At 36.3% G+C, this 14,303-nt stretch overlaps 1 protein-coding gene across 1 annotated transcript; it reads right to left on the bottom strand.

Annotated features, from left to right (window-relative positions):
• Positions 1-557: 557 nt before the first annotated feature.
• LOC121561104 (location of vulva defective 1) lies at positions 558-8,666 on the bottom strand. The gene is made up of 18 exons (XM_041873771.2): positions 8,589-8,666; positions 8,252-8,417; positions 6,966-7,123; positions 6,643-6,773; positions 6,494-6,555; positions 6,240-6,340; positions 5,903-6,068; positions 4,617-4,774; positions 4,294-4,424; positions 4,145-4,206; positions 3,891-3,991; positions 3,554-3,719; positions 2,269-2,426; positions 1,950-2,080; positions 1,801-1,862; positions 1,549-1,649; positions 1,202-1,377; positions 558-1,069 (listed from the first exon to the last, which is right to left on the bottom strand). The coding sequence occupies exons 1-18, from the start codon at positions 8,656-8,658 to the stop codon at positions 974-976; spliced, it is 2,196 nt and encodes a 731-aa protein (XP_041729705.2). The 5' UTR covers positions 8,659-8,666; the 3' UTR covers positions 558-973.
• Between the last annotated feature and the right edge of the window lie 5,637 nt (positions 8,667-14,303).

Genomic DNA, 14,303 nt, shown 5'->3' with positions numbered 1-14,303 from the left:
TGAAAACTGTTGTGCTGATTAAAGAAGCAATAAAAAATGGCCTTCTTGAGACTAGTTGAGTATCTGGAGCATCAGCAATTGTGGGTTCGATTACAGGATCAAAATGTCCAGAAACAAATAACTTTCTTCTGAAACTCGTCAGTCTATTCTTGTTCTGAGAAATTAAGGCCACTCCATGCGAGAAATTGCCAAGAAACTGAAGATCTCGTACAGCGCTGTGTACTACTCCCTTCACAGAACAGCGCAAACTGGCTCTAACCAGAATAGAAAGAGGAGTGGGAGGCCCCGGTGCACAACTGAGCAAGAGGACAAATACATTAGTGTGTCTAGTTTGAGAAACAGACGCCTCACAGTCTCAACGTCAACAGTGAAGAGGTGACTCCGTGATGCTGACCTAGGCAGAGTTGCAAAGAAAAAGTCAAGTGTGTGTGTTCTTTTGTCCATTTTAATATTTTATTTTTATTGGCCAGTCTGAGATATGGCTTTTTCTTTGCAACTCTGCCTAGAAGGTCAGCATCCTGAAGTCGCCTCTTCACTGTTGACGTTGAGACTGGTGTTTTGCGGGTACTATTTAATGAAGCTGCCAGTTGAGGACCTGTGAAGCTTACACATTAAATAAATAAGTGATAACCGTTTTAGTCAGAAGACAGCACAGCTTTAAACCACAAATGGCATAGCTAATAAATATATAAACGTACTTTGTTCAGCTCAGCTGTAACTTTGATTAACAACCAGATGCATTATATAAAAAGTAGTACATTGCACCAAAAACATGTGGCCTATTATCAATTTTCTTTTTATGATAAAAATATATGGAAGTCTTGATCTTGATATATGGAAGTCTTGATCTTCTCAGATGCAATGGTGTGTAGTCACAAGTGATTTTCCATGCATTAAAGTCCCGTGATTAGCAGATATAGATTATTGGCTGTTCTTGTGATGACAGTTGCCCACAGATGTTAGTGTTGTCACCTCAGAAGAGGCCGTTTCTGGTGGTGTACTGTACATTGTAAGATCTACGTCTGTGCCAGCGTCTCCTTACAGCTGCACAGCAGCCACACAGCATGCACTGCAAAACAAAGATGGGGAAGTATGATTCACATGTTAAATCAATATCATTGCAGAGATTGAACAGCTTATTTGATAATATACTTTGTAGAGTATTTTCACAGTACACAAGTGAACACAAGCCTATACGTACACATAGCAGGATCCACAGGGGTACCAGAATGATAGCGATGCCACAAGGGATGATAATGGCCAGAGCCCAACCAGGAAAACCTCCACCACTTGTGGTATTCAAAGGAGTGGTCAGCAAAAGGGTAGGAAGTGGTGTGGTGCTGTAAGTTGTTGGGGCAACAGTGGTTGGAAGGAGACCTAGAATATAAATGAAAATACATTTAAGAATGATTAAAAACTTGTAATATGTCATATACAGTACCACAGATGTGAACGTGTTTTTTCGAGATTGAGTATTACACATATTTTACATGGTGTTTGATAACTCATTGTAATAAAAAAACAGAAATAGCAACAAAAGCAGCATACCTGAGACTTTTAAGACTTCCTCTAGAATAGCACTAGGGAGGTTGATTTCTCCCTCTTTGTATACATACATCACGTCTGCCCTGATTTGAGTACCAACAGTACTGTGAACGTAAAATTGGTTTTGTGTGAGAGTTGAACATGTTCCCTCCATCCTGTTTAGCTGTACAAACAGCAGCTGTATGACATCTGCAGACATTCTAAAGAGTGAGTTGAGAAGGCTGGGTTGGTTCACGGACATGACGTTGTACTTACGTGAAGTCGGGCTTGGGAAAGTCAAACTGTTTGCTGTCTGGTTTACAAAGAATAGCACGGAGCTAAAAGGGGACAAAACACCAAGTTGTCAATTACTATCATGACCTGAAGATGACCATGGATGTATCTTATGTATAAATGTATCTTACTAGGCTGTTAATTGAATCCTCTATCTGGCTGTAGGTCTCACTGGTGAATGTGATTCTATTACTTCGCGACTCCATGGTTACATTGGTTATTTTGAAACCAAGATTGACGGCAAATGAAGTATCTGTAAGTTCTGTGAGCACACAAAAAATGGTAACTATAGCAACAGCCAAAATGAATTGCTACAATTTAGGAGTTTAAAAATTAGAAAACATTCAAGAAGTATATAGATAGCGGAAGCAGTTGAATGATTTTATCTATAAAAAATGTTATAGAGTAGATAAATGTCTTCATGATATAAGCCTAATTTGTTGAACTCACTGATATAAGTTCCATTCTGAAAGGTGGTTTGAGTGTTTTTCTGAATGTTGAATTGATTATATAGTTGCTTGTTGAAGGCAATAAGGACATCATCCTCAGTGGGGACTGGTGTGTTGAGCTGGAACATCAGTCTAACAAAAACCACCACTGTTCCAAATCTAAGAGAAAATAAGAATAAATAGAAAAGTCAATTTCCTAAAGAAAATGTGTGTTCTTGCTAGCTTGTCTTAAGGTATTTATGGTTGTGAAATAAGTTAAAGTAGCGGTAGTCACTGCAGTAGTAATGGAAGTGACTGGTTATAGTTGGGAAAAGTAGGTAGATGGAAAAATTTATAGATTGGATAGGATAGCCAGAACATGTCAATGTTGGTTTGTGTCTCTAGCTTGAATGGTTCAAGAGTTACTATTATTGTTGGTAGGTTATTATATGCTAGTTTATACTTGTTTGAATTCGTATAGTTTATAACGTTTTGAAAATGTTAAAGTTGTTTTAAATGTTTGTAGCTGAAATGGTTAAGGAGCAGCAGCATTTTAAATGTTTACCACTGTGTTCCCATGATTGGCATTGAATCCATGAAGTGTTATGACCATTTATGCTAATTATATCATTACGGTACATACAAGTTTTAGAATATTTGAAGCTTTTGACAAGCAATCTAATATGGGTCAGTCTGTACATTTCAACGTTGGTTTGGTCTTTGTAGCATAAATAGGCCAAGAGAAGTGGCGAAACCAAACATTTTTCATTAAAGCCTATGGAGCTTTTATGCAACTTTAAAATGGTTATAGTTCAACAAGTATAAATAGTATAAAAAAGCTGAATAAAAGCAATCTAAGTTGGGTCAGTCTGAAAATATCAATGTTGGTTTGGTGTTGAAATGCATTGGGAGCTGATTTAAATATTGTTGTAGGACTAAAGGTATTAATGCAAAAAATATTTTCTCAAGTAATCTAATTTGGTTCCGTGTTCATAGCTTGAAGCGTTTAAGTGCTAGAGCGGGCTAAATTAATCAAATAATTAGAAGAAGTATGTAGGAAATATGGTGGTCTTGCCTTCAGCAAGCACACTAATAACAATAGATTGGATTTATATAGCGCCCTTCTACCAACTGAGGTACTCAAAGAGCTTTTCTAAAGAAAGGCTGACATTTTGAATGCTTTATGAAAATATCAGTAGTTAACGACACAAGCACGGATATACATGCTTCTTCGTTTCAAAGGTTCCTTGATTGACAAAGTGTTAATTGAATTGCATAAAATAATTATACTAAATTATCTTGCTTACCTAGTTGTTGATGTCACTGAAGACATAGAAGTTGAGGTCAAAGTTGCAGTTGTCGTTGTAGGAAGTACAATTGTGGTTGTTGTTGGAGGACCTGCAGTTTTAATTGCCGTAGTGGAAGCCACAGTGGTGGTGGTGGTTGTTGGGGCAACAGTGGTTGGCAGGAGACCTAGAATATAAATGAAAATACATTTATGGGGGGATTATAAACTTGTAATATGTCATATACAGTACCATAGATGTGAAAGTGTTTTTTCGAGATTGAGTATTACACATATTTGACATGGTGTTTGATGACTCACCGTAATAACAAACAGAAATAGCAACAAAAGCAGCATACCTGAGACTTTTAAGACTTCCTCTAGAAAAGCACTAGGGAGGTTGATGTCTTCCTTTTTGTATACATACATCACTTCTGCCCTGATTGGAGTGCCAACAGTACTGTGGACGTAACAATTGGTTTCGTGTGAGAGTTGAACATGTTCCCTCCATCCTGTTTAGCTGTACAAACAGCAGCTGTATGACATCTGCAGACATTCTAAAGAGTGCAGTTGAGAAAGCTGGGTTGGTTCACGGACATGACGTTGTACTTACGTGAAGATGGGTTTGGGAAAGTCAAACTGTTTGCTGTCTGGTTTACAAAGAATATCATGGAGCTAAAAGGGGACAAAACACAAAGTTGTCAATTACTATCATGACCTGAACATGACTATGGATGTATCGTATGTATAGAAGTATCTTACTAGGCTGTTAATTGAATCCTCTATCTGGCTGTAGGTCTCATTGGTGAATGTGAGGCTATTACTTTGCGACACCATGGTTACATTGGTTATTTTGAAACCAAGATCGACGGCAAATGAAGTATCTGTAAGTTCTGTGAGCACACAAAACAATGGTCACTATAGCAACAGACAAAATGAAATGCTACAATTTAGGAGTTTCAACATTAGAAAACATTCAAGTAGTATTTACTTAGTGGAAGCAGTTGAATGTTTACCTATAAAAAAAAGAATTATAGAGTGGAAATAAATGTCTTCATGATATAAGCCTAATTTATTGAACTCACTGATATAAGTTCCATTCTGGAAGGTGGTTTGAGTGTTTGTCTGATTGTTGAATTGACGATACAGTTGCTTGTCGACGGCACCAAGGACATCATCCTTAGTGGGGACTGGTGTGTTGAGCTGGAACATCAGTCTAACAAAAAACATCACTGTGCCAAATCTAAGAGAAAATAATAATTAATAAAAAAGTCAATTTCCTTAAGAAAATGTGTGTTCTTGCTAGCTTGTCTTAAGGTATTTATGGTTGTGAAATAAGTTATAGTAGTGGTAGTCACTGCAGTAGTAATGGAAGTGACTGGTTATAGTTGGGAAAAGTAGGTAGATGGAAAAATTTATAGATTGGATAGGATAGCCAGAACATGTCAATGTTGGTTTGTGTCTCTAGCTTGAATGGTTCAAGAGTTACTATTATTGTTGGTAGGTTATTATATGCTAGTTTATACTTGTTTGAATTCGTATAGTTTATAACGTTTTGAAAATGTTAAAGTTGTTTTAAATGTTTGTAGCTGAAATGGTTAAGGAGCAGCAGCATTTTAAATGTTTACCACTGTGTTCCCATGATTGGCATTGAATCCATGAAGTGTTATGACCATTTATGCTAATTATATCATTACGGTACATACAAGTTTTAGAATATTTGAAGCTTTTGACAAGCAATCTAATATGGGTCAGTCTGTACATTTCAACGTTGGTTTGGTCTTTGTAGCATAAATAGTCCAAGAGAAGTGGCGAAACCAAACATTTTTCATTAAAGCCTATGGAGCTTTTATGCAACTTTAAAATGGTTATAGTTCAACAAGTATAAATAGTATAAAAAAGCTGAATAAAAGCAATCTAAGTTGGGTCAGTCTGAAAATATCAATGTTGGTTTGGTGTTGAAATGCATTGGGAGCTGATTTAAATATTGTTGTAGGACTAAAGGTATTAATGCAAAAAAATATTTTCTCAAGTAATCTAATTTGGTTCCGTGTTCATAGCTTGAAGCGTTTAAGTGCTAGAGCGGGCTAAATTAATCAAATAATTAGAAGAAGTATGTAGGAAATATGGTGGTCTTGCCTTCAGCAAGCACACTAATAACAATAGATTGGATTTATATAGCGCCCTTCTACCAACTGAGGTACTCAAAGAGCTTTTCTAAAGAAAGGCTGACATTTTGAATGCTTTATGAAAATATCAGTAGTTAACGACACAAGCACGGATATACATGCTTCTTCGTTTCAAAGGTTCCTTGATTGACAAAGTGTTAATTGAATTGCATAAAATAATTATACTAAATTATCTTGCTTACCTAGTTGTTGATGTCACTGAAGACATAGAAGTTGAGGTCAAAGTTGCAGTTGTCGTTGTAGGAAGTACAATTGTGGTTGTTGTTGGAGGACCTGCAGTTTTAATTGCCGTAGTGGAAGCCACAGTGGTGGTGGTGGTTGTTGGGGCAACAGTGGTTGGCAGGAGACCTAGAATATAAATGAAAATACATTTATGGGGGGATTATAAACTTGTAATATGTCATATACAGTACCATAGATGTGAAAGTGTTTTTTCGAGATTGAGTATTACACATATTTGACATGGTGTTTGATGACTCACCGTAATAACAAACAGAAATAGCAACAAAAGCAGCATACCTGAGACTTTTAAGACTTCCTCTAGAAAAGCACTAGGGAGGTTGATGTCTTCCTTTTTGTATACATACATCACTTCTGCCCTGATTGGAGTGCCAACAGTACTGTGGACGTAACAATTGGTTTCGTGTGAGAGTTGAACATGTTCCCTCCATCCTGTTTAGCTGTACAAACAGCAGCTGTATGACATCTGCAGACATTCTAAAGAGTGCAGTTGAGAAAGCTGGGTTGGTTCACGGACATGACGTTGTACTTACGTGAAGATGGGTTTGGGAAAGTCAAACTGTTTGCTGTCTGGTTTACAAAGAATATCATGGAGCTAAAAGGGGACAAAACACAAAGTTGTCAATTACTATCATGACCTGAACATGACTATGGATGTATCGTATGTATAGAAGTATCTTACTAGGCTGTTAATTGAATCCTCTATCTGGCTGTAGGTCTCATTGGTGAATGTGAGGCTATTACTTTGCGACACCATGGTTACATTGGTTATTTTGAAACCAAGATCGACGGCAAATGAAGTATCTGTAAGTTCTGTGAGCACACAAAACAATGGTCACTATAGCAACAGACAAAATGAAATGCTACAATTTAGGAGTTTCAACATTAGAAAACATTCAAGTAGTATTTACTTAGTGGAAGCAGTTGAATGTTTACCTATAAAAAAAAGAATTATAGAGTGGAAATAAATGTCTTCATGATATAAGCCTAATTTATTGAACTCACTGATATAAGTTCCATTCTGGAAGGTGGTTTGAGTGTTTGTCTGATTGTTGAATTGACGATACAGTTGCTTGTCGACGGCACCAAGGACATCATCCTTAGTGGGGACTGGTGTGTTGAGCTGGAACATCAGTCTAACAAAAAACATCACTGTGCCAAATCTAAGAGAAAATAATAATTAATAAAAAAGTCAATTTCCTTAAGAAAATGTGTGTTCTTGCTAGCTTGTCTTAAGGTATTTATGGTTGTGAAATAAGTTATAGTAGTGGTAGTCACTGCAGTAGTAATGGAAGTGGCTGGTTATAGTTGGGAAAAGTAGGTAGATGGAAAAATGTATAGATTGGATAGGATAGCCAGAACATGTCAATGTTGGTTTGTGTCTCTAGCTTGAATGGTTCAAGAGTTACTATTATTGTTGGTAGGTTATTATATGCTAGTTTATACTTGTTTGAATTCGTATAGTTTATAACGTTTTGAAAATGTTAAAGTTGTTTTAAATGTTTGTAGCTGAAATGGTTAAGGAGCAGCAGCATTTTAAATGTTTACCACTGTGTTCCCATGATTGGCATTGAATCCATGAAGTGTTATGACCATTTATGCTAATTATATCATTACGGTACATACAAGTTTTAGAATATTTGAAGCTTTTGACAAGCAATCTAATATGGGTCAGTCTGTACATTTCAACGTTGGTTTGGTCTTTGTAGCATAAATAGTCCAAGAGAAGTGGCGAAACCAAACATTTTTCATTAAAGCCTATGGAGCTTTTATGCAACTTTAAAATGGTTATAGTTCAACAAGTATAAATAGTATAAAAAAGCTGAATAAAAGCAATCTAAGTTGGGTCAGTCTGAAAATATCAATGTTGGTTTGGTGTTGAAATGCATTGGGAGCTGATTTAAATATTGTTGTAGGACTAAAGGTATTAATGCAAAAAAATATTTTCTCAAGTAATCTAATTTGGTTCCGTGTTCATAGCTTGAAGCGTTTAAGTGCTAGAGCGGGCTAAATTAATCAAATAATTATAAGAAGTATGTAGGAAATATGGTGGTCTTGCCTTCAGCAAGCACACTAATAACAATAGATTGGATTTATATAGCGCCCTTCTACCAACTGAGGTACTCAAAGAGCTTTTCTAAAGAAAGGCTGACATTTTGAATGCTTTATGAAAATATCAGTAGTTAACGACACAAGCACGGATATACATGCTTCTTCGTTTCAAAGGTTCCTTGATTGACAAAGTGTTAATTGAATTGCATAAAATAATTATACTAAATTATCTTGCTTACCTAGTTGTTGATGTCACTGAAGACATAGAAGTTGAGGTCAAAGTTGCAGTTGTCGTTGTAGGAAGTACAATTGTGGTTGTTGTTGGAGGACCTGCAGTTTTAATTGCCGTAGTGGAAGCCACAGTGGTGGTGGTGGTTGTTGGGGCAACAGTGGTTGGCAGGAGACCTAGAATATAAATGAAAATACATTTATGGGGGGATTATAAACTTGTAATATGTCATATACAGTACCATAGATGTGAAAGTGTTTTTTCGAGATTGAGTATTACACATATTTGACATGGTGTTTGATGACTCACCGTAATAACAAACAGAAATAGCAACAAAAGCAGCATACCTGAGACTTTTAAGACTTCCTCTAGAAAAGCACTAGGGAGGTTGATGTCTTCCTTTTTGTATACATACATCACTTCTGCCCTGACTGGAGTGCCAACAGTACTGTGGACGTAACAATTGGTTTCGTGTGAGAGTTGAACATGTTCCCTCCATCCTGTTTAGCTGTACAAACAGCAGCTGTATGACATCTGCAGACATTCTAAAGAGTGCAGTTGAGAAAGCTGGGTTGGTTCACGGACATGACGTTGTACTTACGTGAAGATGGGTTTGGGAAAGTCAAACTGTTTGCTGTCTGGTTTACAAAGAATATCATGGAGCTAAAAGGGGACAAAACACAAAGTTGTCAATTACTATCATGACCTGAACATGACTATGGATGTATCGTATGTATAGAAGTATCTTACTAGGCTGTTAATTGAATCCTCTATCTGGCTGTAGGTCTCATTGGTGAATGTGAGGCTATTACTTTGCGACACCATGGTTACATTGGTTATTTTGAAACCAAGATCGACGGCAAATGAAGTATCTGTAAGTTCTGTGAGCACACAAAACAATGGTCACTATAGCAACAGACAAAATGAAATGCTACAATTTAGGAGTTTCAACATTAGAAAACATTCTAGAAGTATTTACATAAGCGGAAGCAGTTGAATGTTTACCTATAAAAAAAAGAATTATAGAGTGGAAATAAATGTCTTCATGATATAAGCCTAATTTATTGAACTCACTGATATAAGTTCCATTCTGGAAGGTGGTTTGAGTGTTTGTCTGATTGTTGAATTGACGATACAGTTGCTTGTCGACGGCACCAAGGACATCATCCTTAGTGGGGACTGGTGTGTTGAGCTGGAACATCAGTCTAACAAAAAACATCACTGTGCCAAATCTAAGAGAAAATAATAATTAATAAAAAAGTCAATTTCCTTAAGAAAATGTGTGTTCTTGCTAGCTTGTCTTAAGGTATTTATGGTTGTGAAATAAGTTATAGTAGTGGTAGTCACTGCAGTAGTAATGGAAGTGGCTGGTTATAGTTGGGAAAAGTAGGTAGATGGAAAAATGTATAGATTGGATAGGATAGCCAGAACATGTCAATGTTGGTTTGTGTCTCTAGCTTGAATGGTTCAAGAGTTACTATTATTGTTGGTAGGTTATTATATGCTAGTTTATACTTGTTTGAATTCGTATAGTTTATAACGTTTTGAAAATGTTAAAGTTGTTTTAAATGTTTGTAGCTGAAATGGTTAAGGAGCAGCAGCATTTTAAATGTTTACCACTGTGTTCCCATGATTGGCATTGAATCCATGAAGTGTTATGACCATTTATGCTAATTATATCATTACGGTACATACAAGTTTTAGAATATTTGAAGCTTTTGACAAGCAATCTAATATGGGTCAGTCTGTACATTTCAACGTTGGTTTGGTCTTTGTAGCATAAATAGTCCAAGAGAAGTGGCGAAACCAAACATTTCTCATTAAAGCCTATGGAGCTTTTATGCAACTTTAAAATGGTTATAGTTCAACAAGTATAAATAGTATAAAAAAGCTGAATAAAAGCAATCTAAGTTGGGTCAGTCTGAAAATATCAATGTTGGTTTGGTGTTGAAATGCATTGGGAGCTGATTTAAATATTGTTGTAGGACTAAAGGTATTAATGCAAAAAAATATTTTCTCAAGTAATCTAATTTGGTTCCGTGTTCATAGCTTGAAGCGTTTAAGTGCTAGAGCGGGCTAAATTAATCAAATAATTATAAGAAGTATGTAGGAAATATGGTGGTCTTGCCTTCAGCAAGCACACTAATAACAATAGATTGGATTTATATAGCGCCCTTCTACCAACTGAGGTACTCAAAGAGCTTTTCTAAAGAAAGGCTGACATTTTGAATGCTTTATGAAAATATCAGTAGTTAACGACACAAGCACGGATATACATGCTTCTTCGTTTCAAAGGTTCCTTGATTGACAAAGTGTTAATTGAATTGCATAAAATAATTATACTAAATTATCTTGCTTACCTAGTTGTTGATGTCACTGAAGACATAGAAGTTGAGGTCAAAGTTGCAGTTGTCGTTGTAGGAAGTACAATTGTGGTTGTTGTTGGAGGACCTGCAGTTTTAATTGCCGTAGTGGAAGCCACAGTGGTGGTGGTGGTTGTTGGGGCAACAGTGGTTGGCAGGAGACCTAGAATATAAATGAAAATACATTTATGGGGGGATTATAAACTTGTAATATGTCATATACAGTACCATAGATGTGAAAGTGTTTTTTCGAGATTGAGTATTACACATATTTGACATGGTGTTTGATGACTCACCGTAATAACAAACAGAAATAGCAACAAAAGCAGCATACCTGAGACTTTTAAGACTTCCTCTAGAAAAGCACTAGGGAGGTTGATGTCTTCCTTTTTGTATACATACATCACTTCTGCCCTGATTGGAGTGCCAACAGTACTGTGGACGTAACAATTGGTTTCGTGTGAGAGTTGAACATGTTCCCTCCATCCTGTTTAGCTGTACAAACAGCAGCTGTATGACATCTGCAGACATTCTAAAGAGTGCAGTTGAGAAAGCTGGGTTGGTTCACGGACATGACGTTGTACTTACGTGAAGATGGGTTTGGGAAAGTCAAACTGTTTGCTGTCTGGTTTACAAAGAATATCATGGAGCTAAAAGGGGACAAAACACAAAGTTGTCAATTACTATCATGACCTGAACATGACTATGGATGTATCGTATGTATAGAAGTATCTTACTAGGCTGTTAATTGAATCCTCTATCTGGCTGTAGGTCTCATTGGTGAATGTGAGGCTATTACTTTGCGACACCATGGTTACATTGGTTATTTTGAAACCAAGATCGACGGCAAATGAAGTATCTGTAAGTTCTGTGAGCACACAAAACAATGGTCACTATAGCAACAGACAAAATGAAATGCTACAATTTAGGAGTTTCAACATTAGAAAACATTCTAGAAGTATTTACATAGCGGAAGCAGTTGAATGTTTACCTATAAAAAAAAGAATTATAGAGTGGAAATAAATGTCTTCATGATATAAGCCTAATTTATTGAACTCACTGATATAAGTTCCATTCTGGAAGGTGGTTTGAGTGTTTGTCTGATTGTTGAATTGACGATACAGTTGCTTGTCGACGGCACCAAGGACATCATCCTTAGTGGGGACTGGTGTGTTGAGCTGGAACATCAGTCTAACAAAAAACATCACTGTGCCAAATCTAAGAGAAAATAATAATTAATAAAAAAGTCGATTTCCTTAAGAAAATGTGTGTTCTTGCTAGCTTGTCTTAAGGTATTTATGGTTGTGAAATAAGTTATAGTAGTGGTAGTCACTGCAGTAGTAATGGAAGTGACTGGTTATAGTTGGGAAAAGTAGGTAGATGGAAAAATTTATAGATTGGATAGGATAGCCAGAACATGTCAATGTTGGTTTGTGTCTCTAGCTTGAATGGTTCAATAGTTACTATTATTCTTGGTAGGTTATTATATGCTAGTTTATACTTGTTTGAATTCGTATAGTTTATAACGTTTTGAAAATGTTAAAGTTGATTTAAATGTTTGTAGCTGAAATGGTTAAGGAGCAGCAGCATTTTAAATGTTTACCACTGTGTTCCCATGATTGGCATTGAATCCATGAAGTGTTATGACCATTTATGCTAATTATATCATTACGGTACATACAAGTTTTAGAATATTTGAAGCTTTTGACAAGTAATCTAATATGGGTCAGTCTGTACATTTCAACGTTGGTTTGGTCTTTGTAGCATAAATAGTTCAAGAGAAGTGGCGAAACCAAACATTTCTCATTAAAGCCTATGGAGCTTTTATGCAACTTTAAAATGGTTATAGTTCAACAAGTATAAATAGTATAAAAAAGCTGAATAAAAGCAATCTAAATTGGGTCAGTCTGAAAATATCAATGTTGGTTTGGTGTTGAAATACATTGGGAGCTGATTTAAATATTGTTGTAGGACTAAAGGTATTAATGCAAAAAAATATTTTCTCAAGTAATCTAATTTGGTTCCGTGTTCATAGCTTGAAGCGTTTAAGTGCTAGAGCGGGCTAAATTAATCAAATAATTAGAAGAAGTATGTAGGAAATATGGTGGTCTTGCCTTCAGCAAGCACACTAATAACAATAGATTGGATTTATATAGCGCCCTTCTACCAACTGAGGTACTCAAAGAGCTTTTCTAAAGAAAGGCTGACATTTTGAATGCTTTATGAAAATATCAGTAGTTAACGACACAAGCACGGATATACATGCTTCTTCGTTTCAAAGGTTCCTTGATTGACAAAGTGTTAATTGAATTGCATAAAATAATTATACTAAATTATCTTGCTTACCTAGTTGTTGATGTCACTGAAGACATAGAAGTTGAGGTCAAAGTTGCAGTTGTCGTTGTAGGAAGTACAATTGTGGTTGTTGTTGGAGGACCTGCAGTTTTAATTGCCGTAGTGGAAGCCACAGTGGTGGTGGTGGTTGTTGGGGCAACAGTGGTTGGCAGGAGACCTAGAATATAAATGAAAATACATTTATGGGGGGATTATAAACTTGTAATATGTCATATACAGTACCATAGATGTGAAAGTGTTTTTTTGAGATTGAGTATTACACATATTTGACATGGTGTTTGATGACTCACCGTAATAACAAACAGAAATAGCAACAAAAGCAGCATACCTGAGACTTTTAAGACTTCCTCTAGAAAAGCACTAGGGAGGTTGATGTCTTCCTTTTTGTATACATACATCACTTCTGCCCTGATTGGAGTGCCAACAGTACTGTGGACGTAACAATTGGTTTCGTGTGAGAGTTGAACATGTTCCCTCCATCCTGTTTAGCTGTACAAACAGCAGCTGTATGACATCTGCAGACATTCTAAAGAGTGCAGTTGAGAAAGCTGGGTTGGTTCACGGACATGACGTTGTACTTACGTGAAGATGGGTTTGGGAAAGTCAAACTGTTTGCTGTCTGGTTTACAAAGAATATCATGGAGCTAAAAGGGGACAAAACACAAAGTTGTCAATTACTATCATGACCTGAACATGACTATGGATGTATCGTATGTATAGAAGTATCTTACTAGGCTGTTAATTGAATCCTCTATCTGGCTGTAGGTCTCATTGGTGAATGTGAGGCTATTACTTTGCGACACCATGGTTACATTGGTTATTTTGAAACCAAGATCGACGGCAAATGAAGTATCTGTAAGTTCTGTGAGCACACAAAACAATGGTCACTATAGCAACAGACAAAATTAAATGCTACAATTTAGGAGTTTCAACATTAGAAAACATTCTAGAAGTATTTACATAGCGGAAGCAGTTGAATGTTTACCTATAAAAAAAAGAATTATAGAGTGGAAATAAATGTCTTCATGATATAAGCCTAATTTATTGAACTCACTGATATAAGTTCCATTCTGGAAGGTGGTTTGAGTGTTTGTCTGATTGTTGAATTGACGATACAGTTGCTTGTCGACGGCACCAAGGACATCATCCTTAGTGGGGACTGGTGTGTTGAGCTGGAACATCAGTCTAACAAAAAACATCACTGTGCCAAATCTAAGAGAAAATAATAATTAATAAAAAAGTCAATTTCCTTAAGAAAATGTGTGTTCTTGCTAGCTTGTCTTAAGGTATTTATGGTTGTGAAATAAGTTATAGTAGTGGTAGTCACTGCAGTAGTAATGGAAG

Source organism: Coregonus clupeaformis, unplaced genomic scaffold, assembly GCF_020615455.1.
Source record: "Coregonus clupeaformis isolate EN_2021a unplaced genomic scaffold, ASM2061545v1 scaf1004, whole genome shotgun sequence".
NCBI lineage: Eukaryota > Metazoa > Chordata > Actinopteri > Salmoniformes > Salmonidae > Coregonus > Coregonus clupeaformis.
The sequence above is the reverse complement of the archived record's forward strand: the minus strand, read 5'-3'. Positions and strand labels throughout refer to the sequence as shown.

Bases quoted from the DNA above. Each gene is read 5' to 3' on its own strand.
- LOC121561104 (XM_041873771.2), bottom strand. From the start codon at position 8,658: ATGTATGTATACAAAAAGGAAGACATCAACCTCCCTAGTGCTTTTCTA. The intron at 6,774-6,965 runs GTGAGTTCAATA...GTGTGCTCACAG, and splicing joins CCAGAATGGAACTTATATCA to AACTTACAGATACTTCATTT. The intron at 6,556-6,642 runs GTAAGATACTTC...GTCCCCTTTTAG, and splicing joins AGGATTCAATTAACAGCCTA to CTCCATGATATTCTTTGTAA.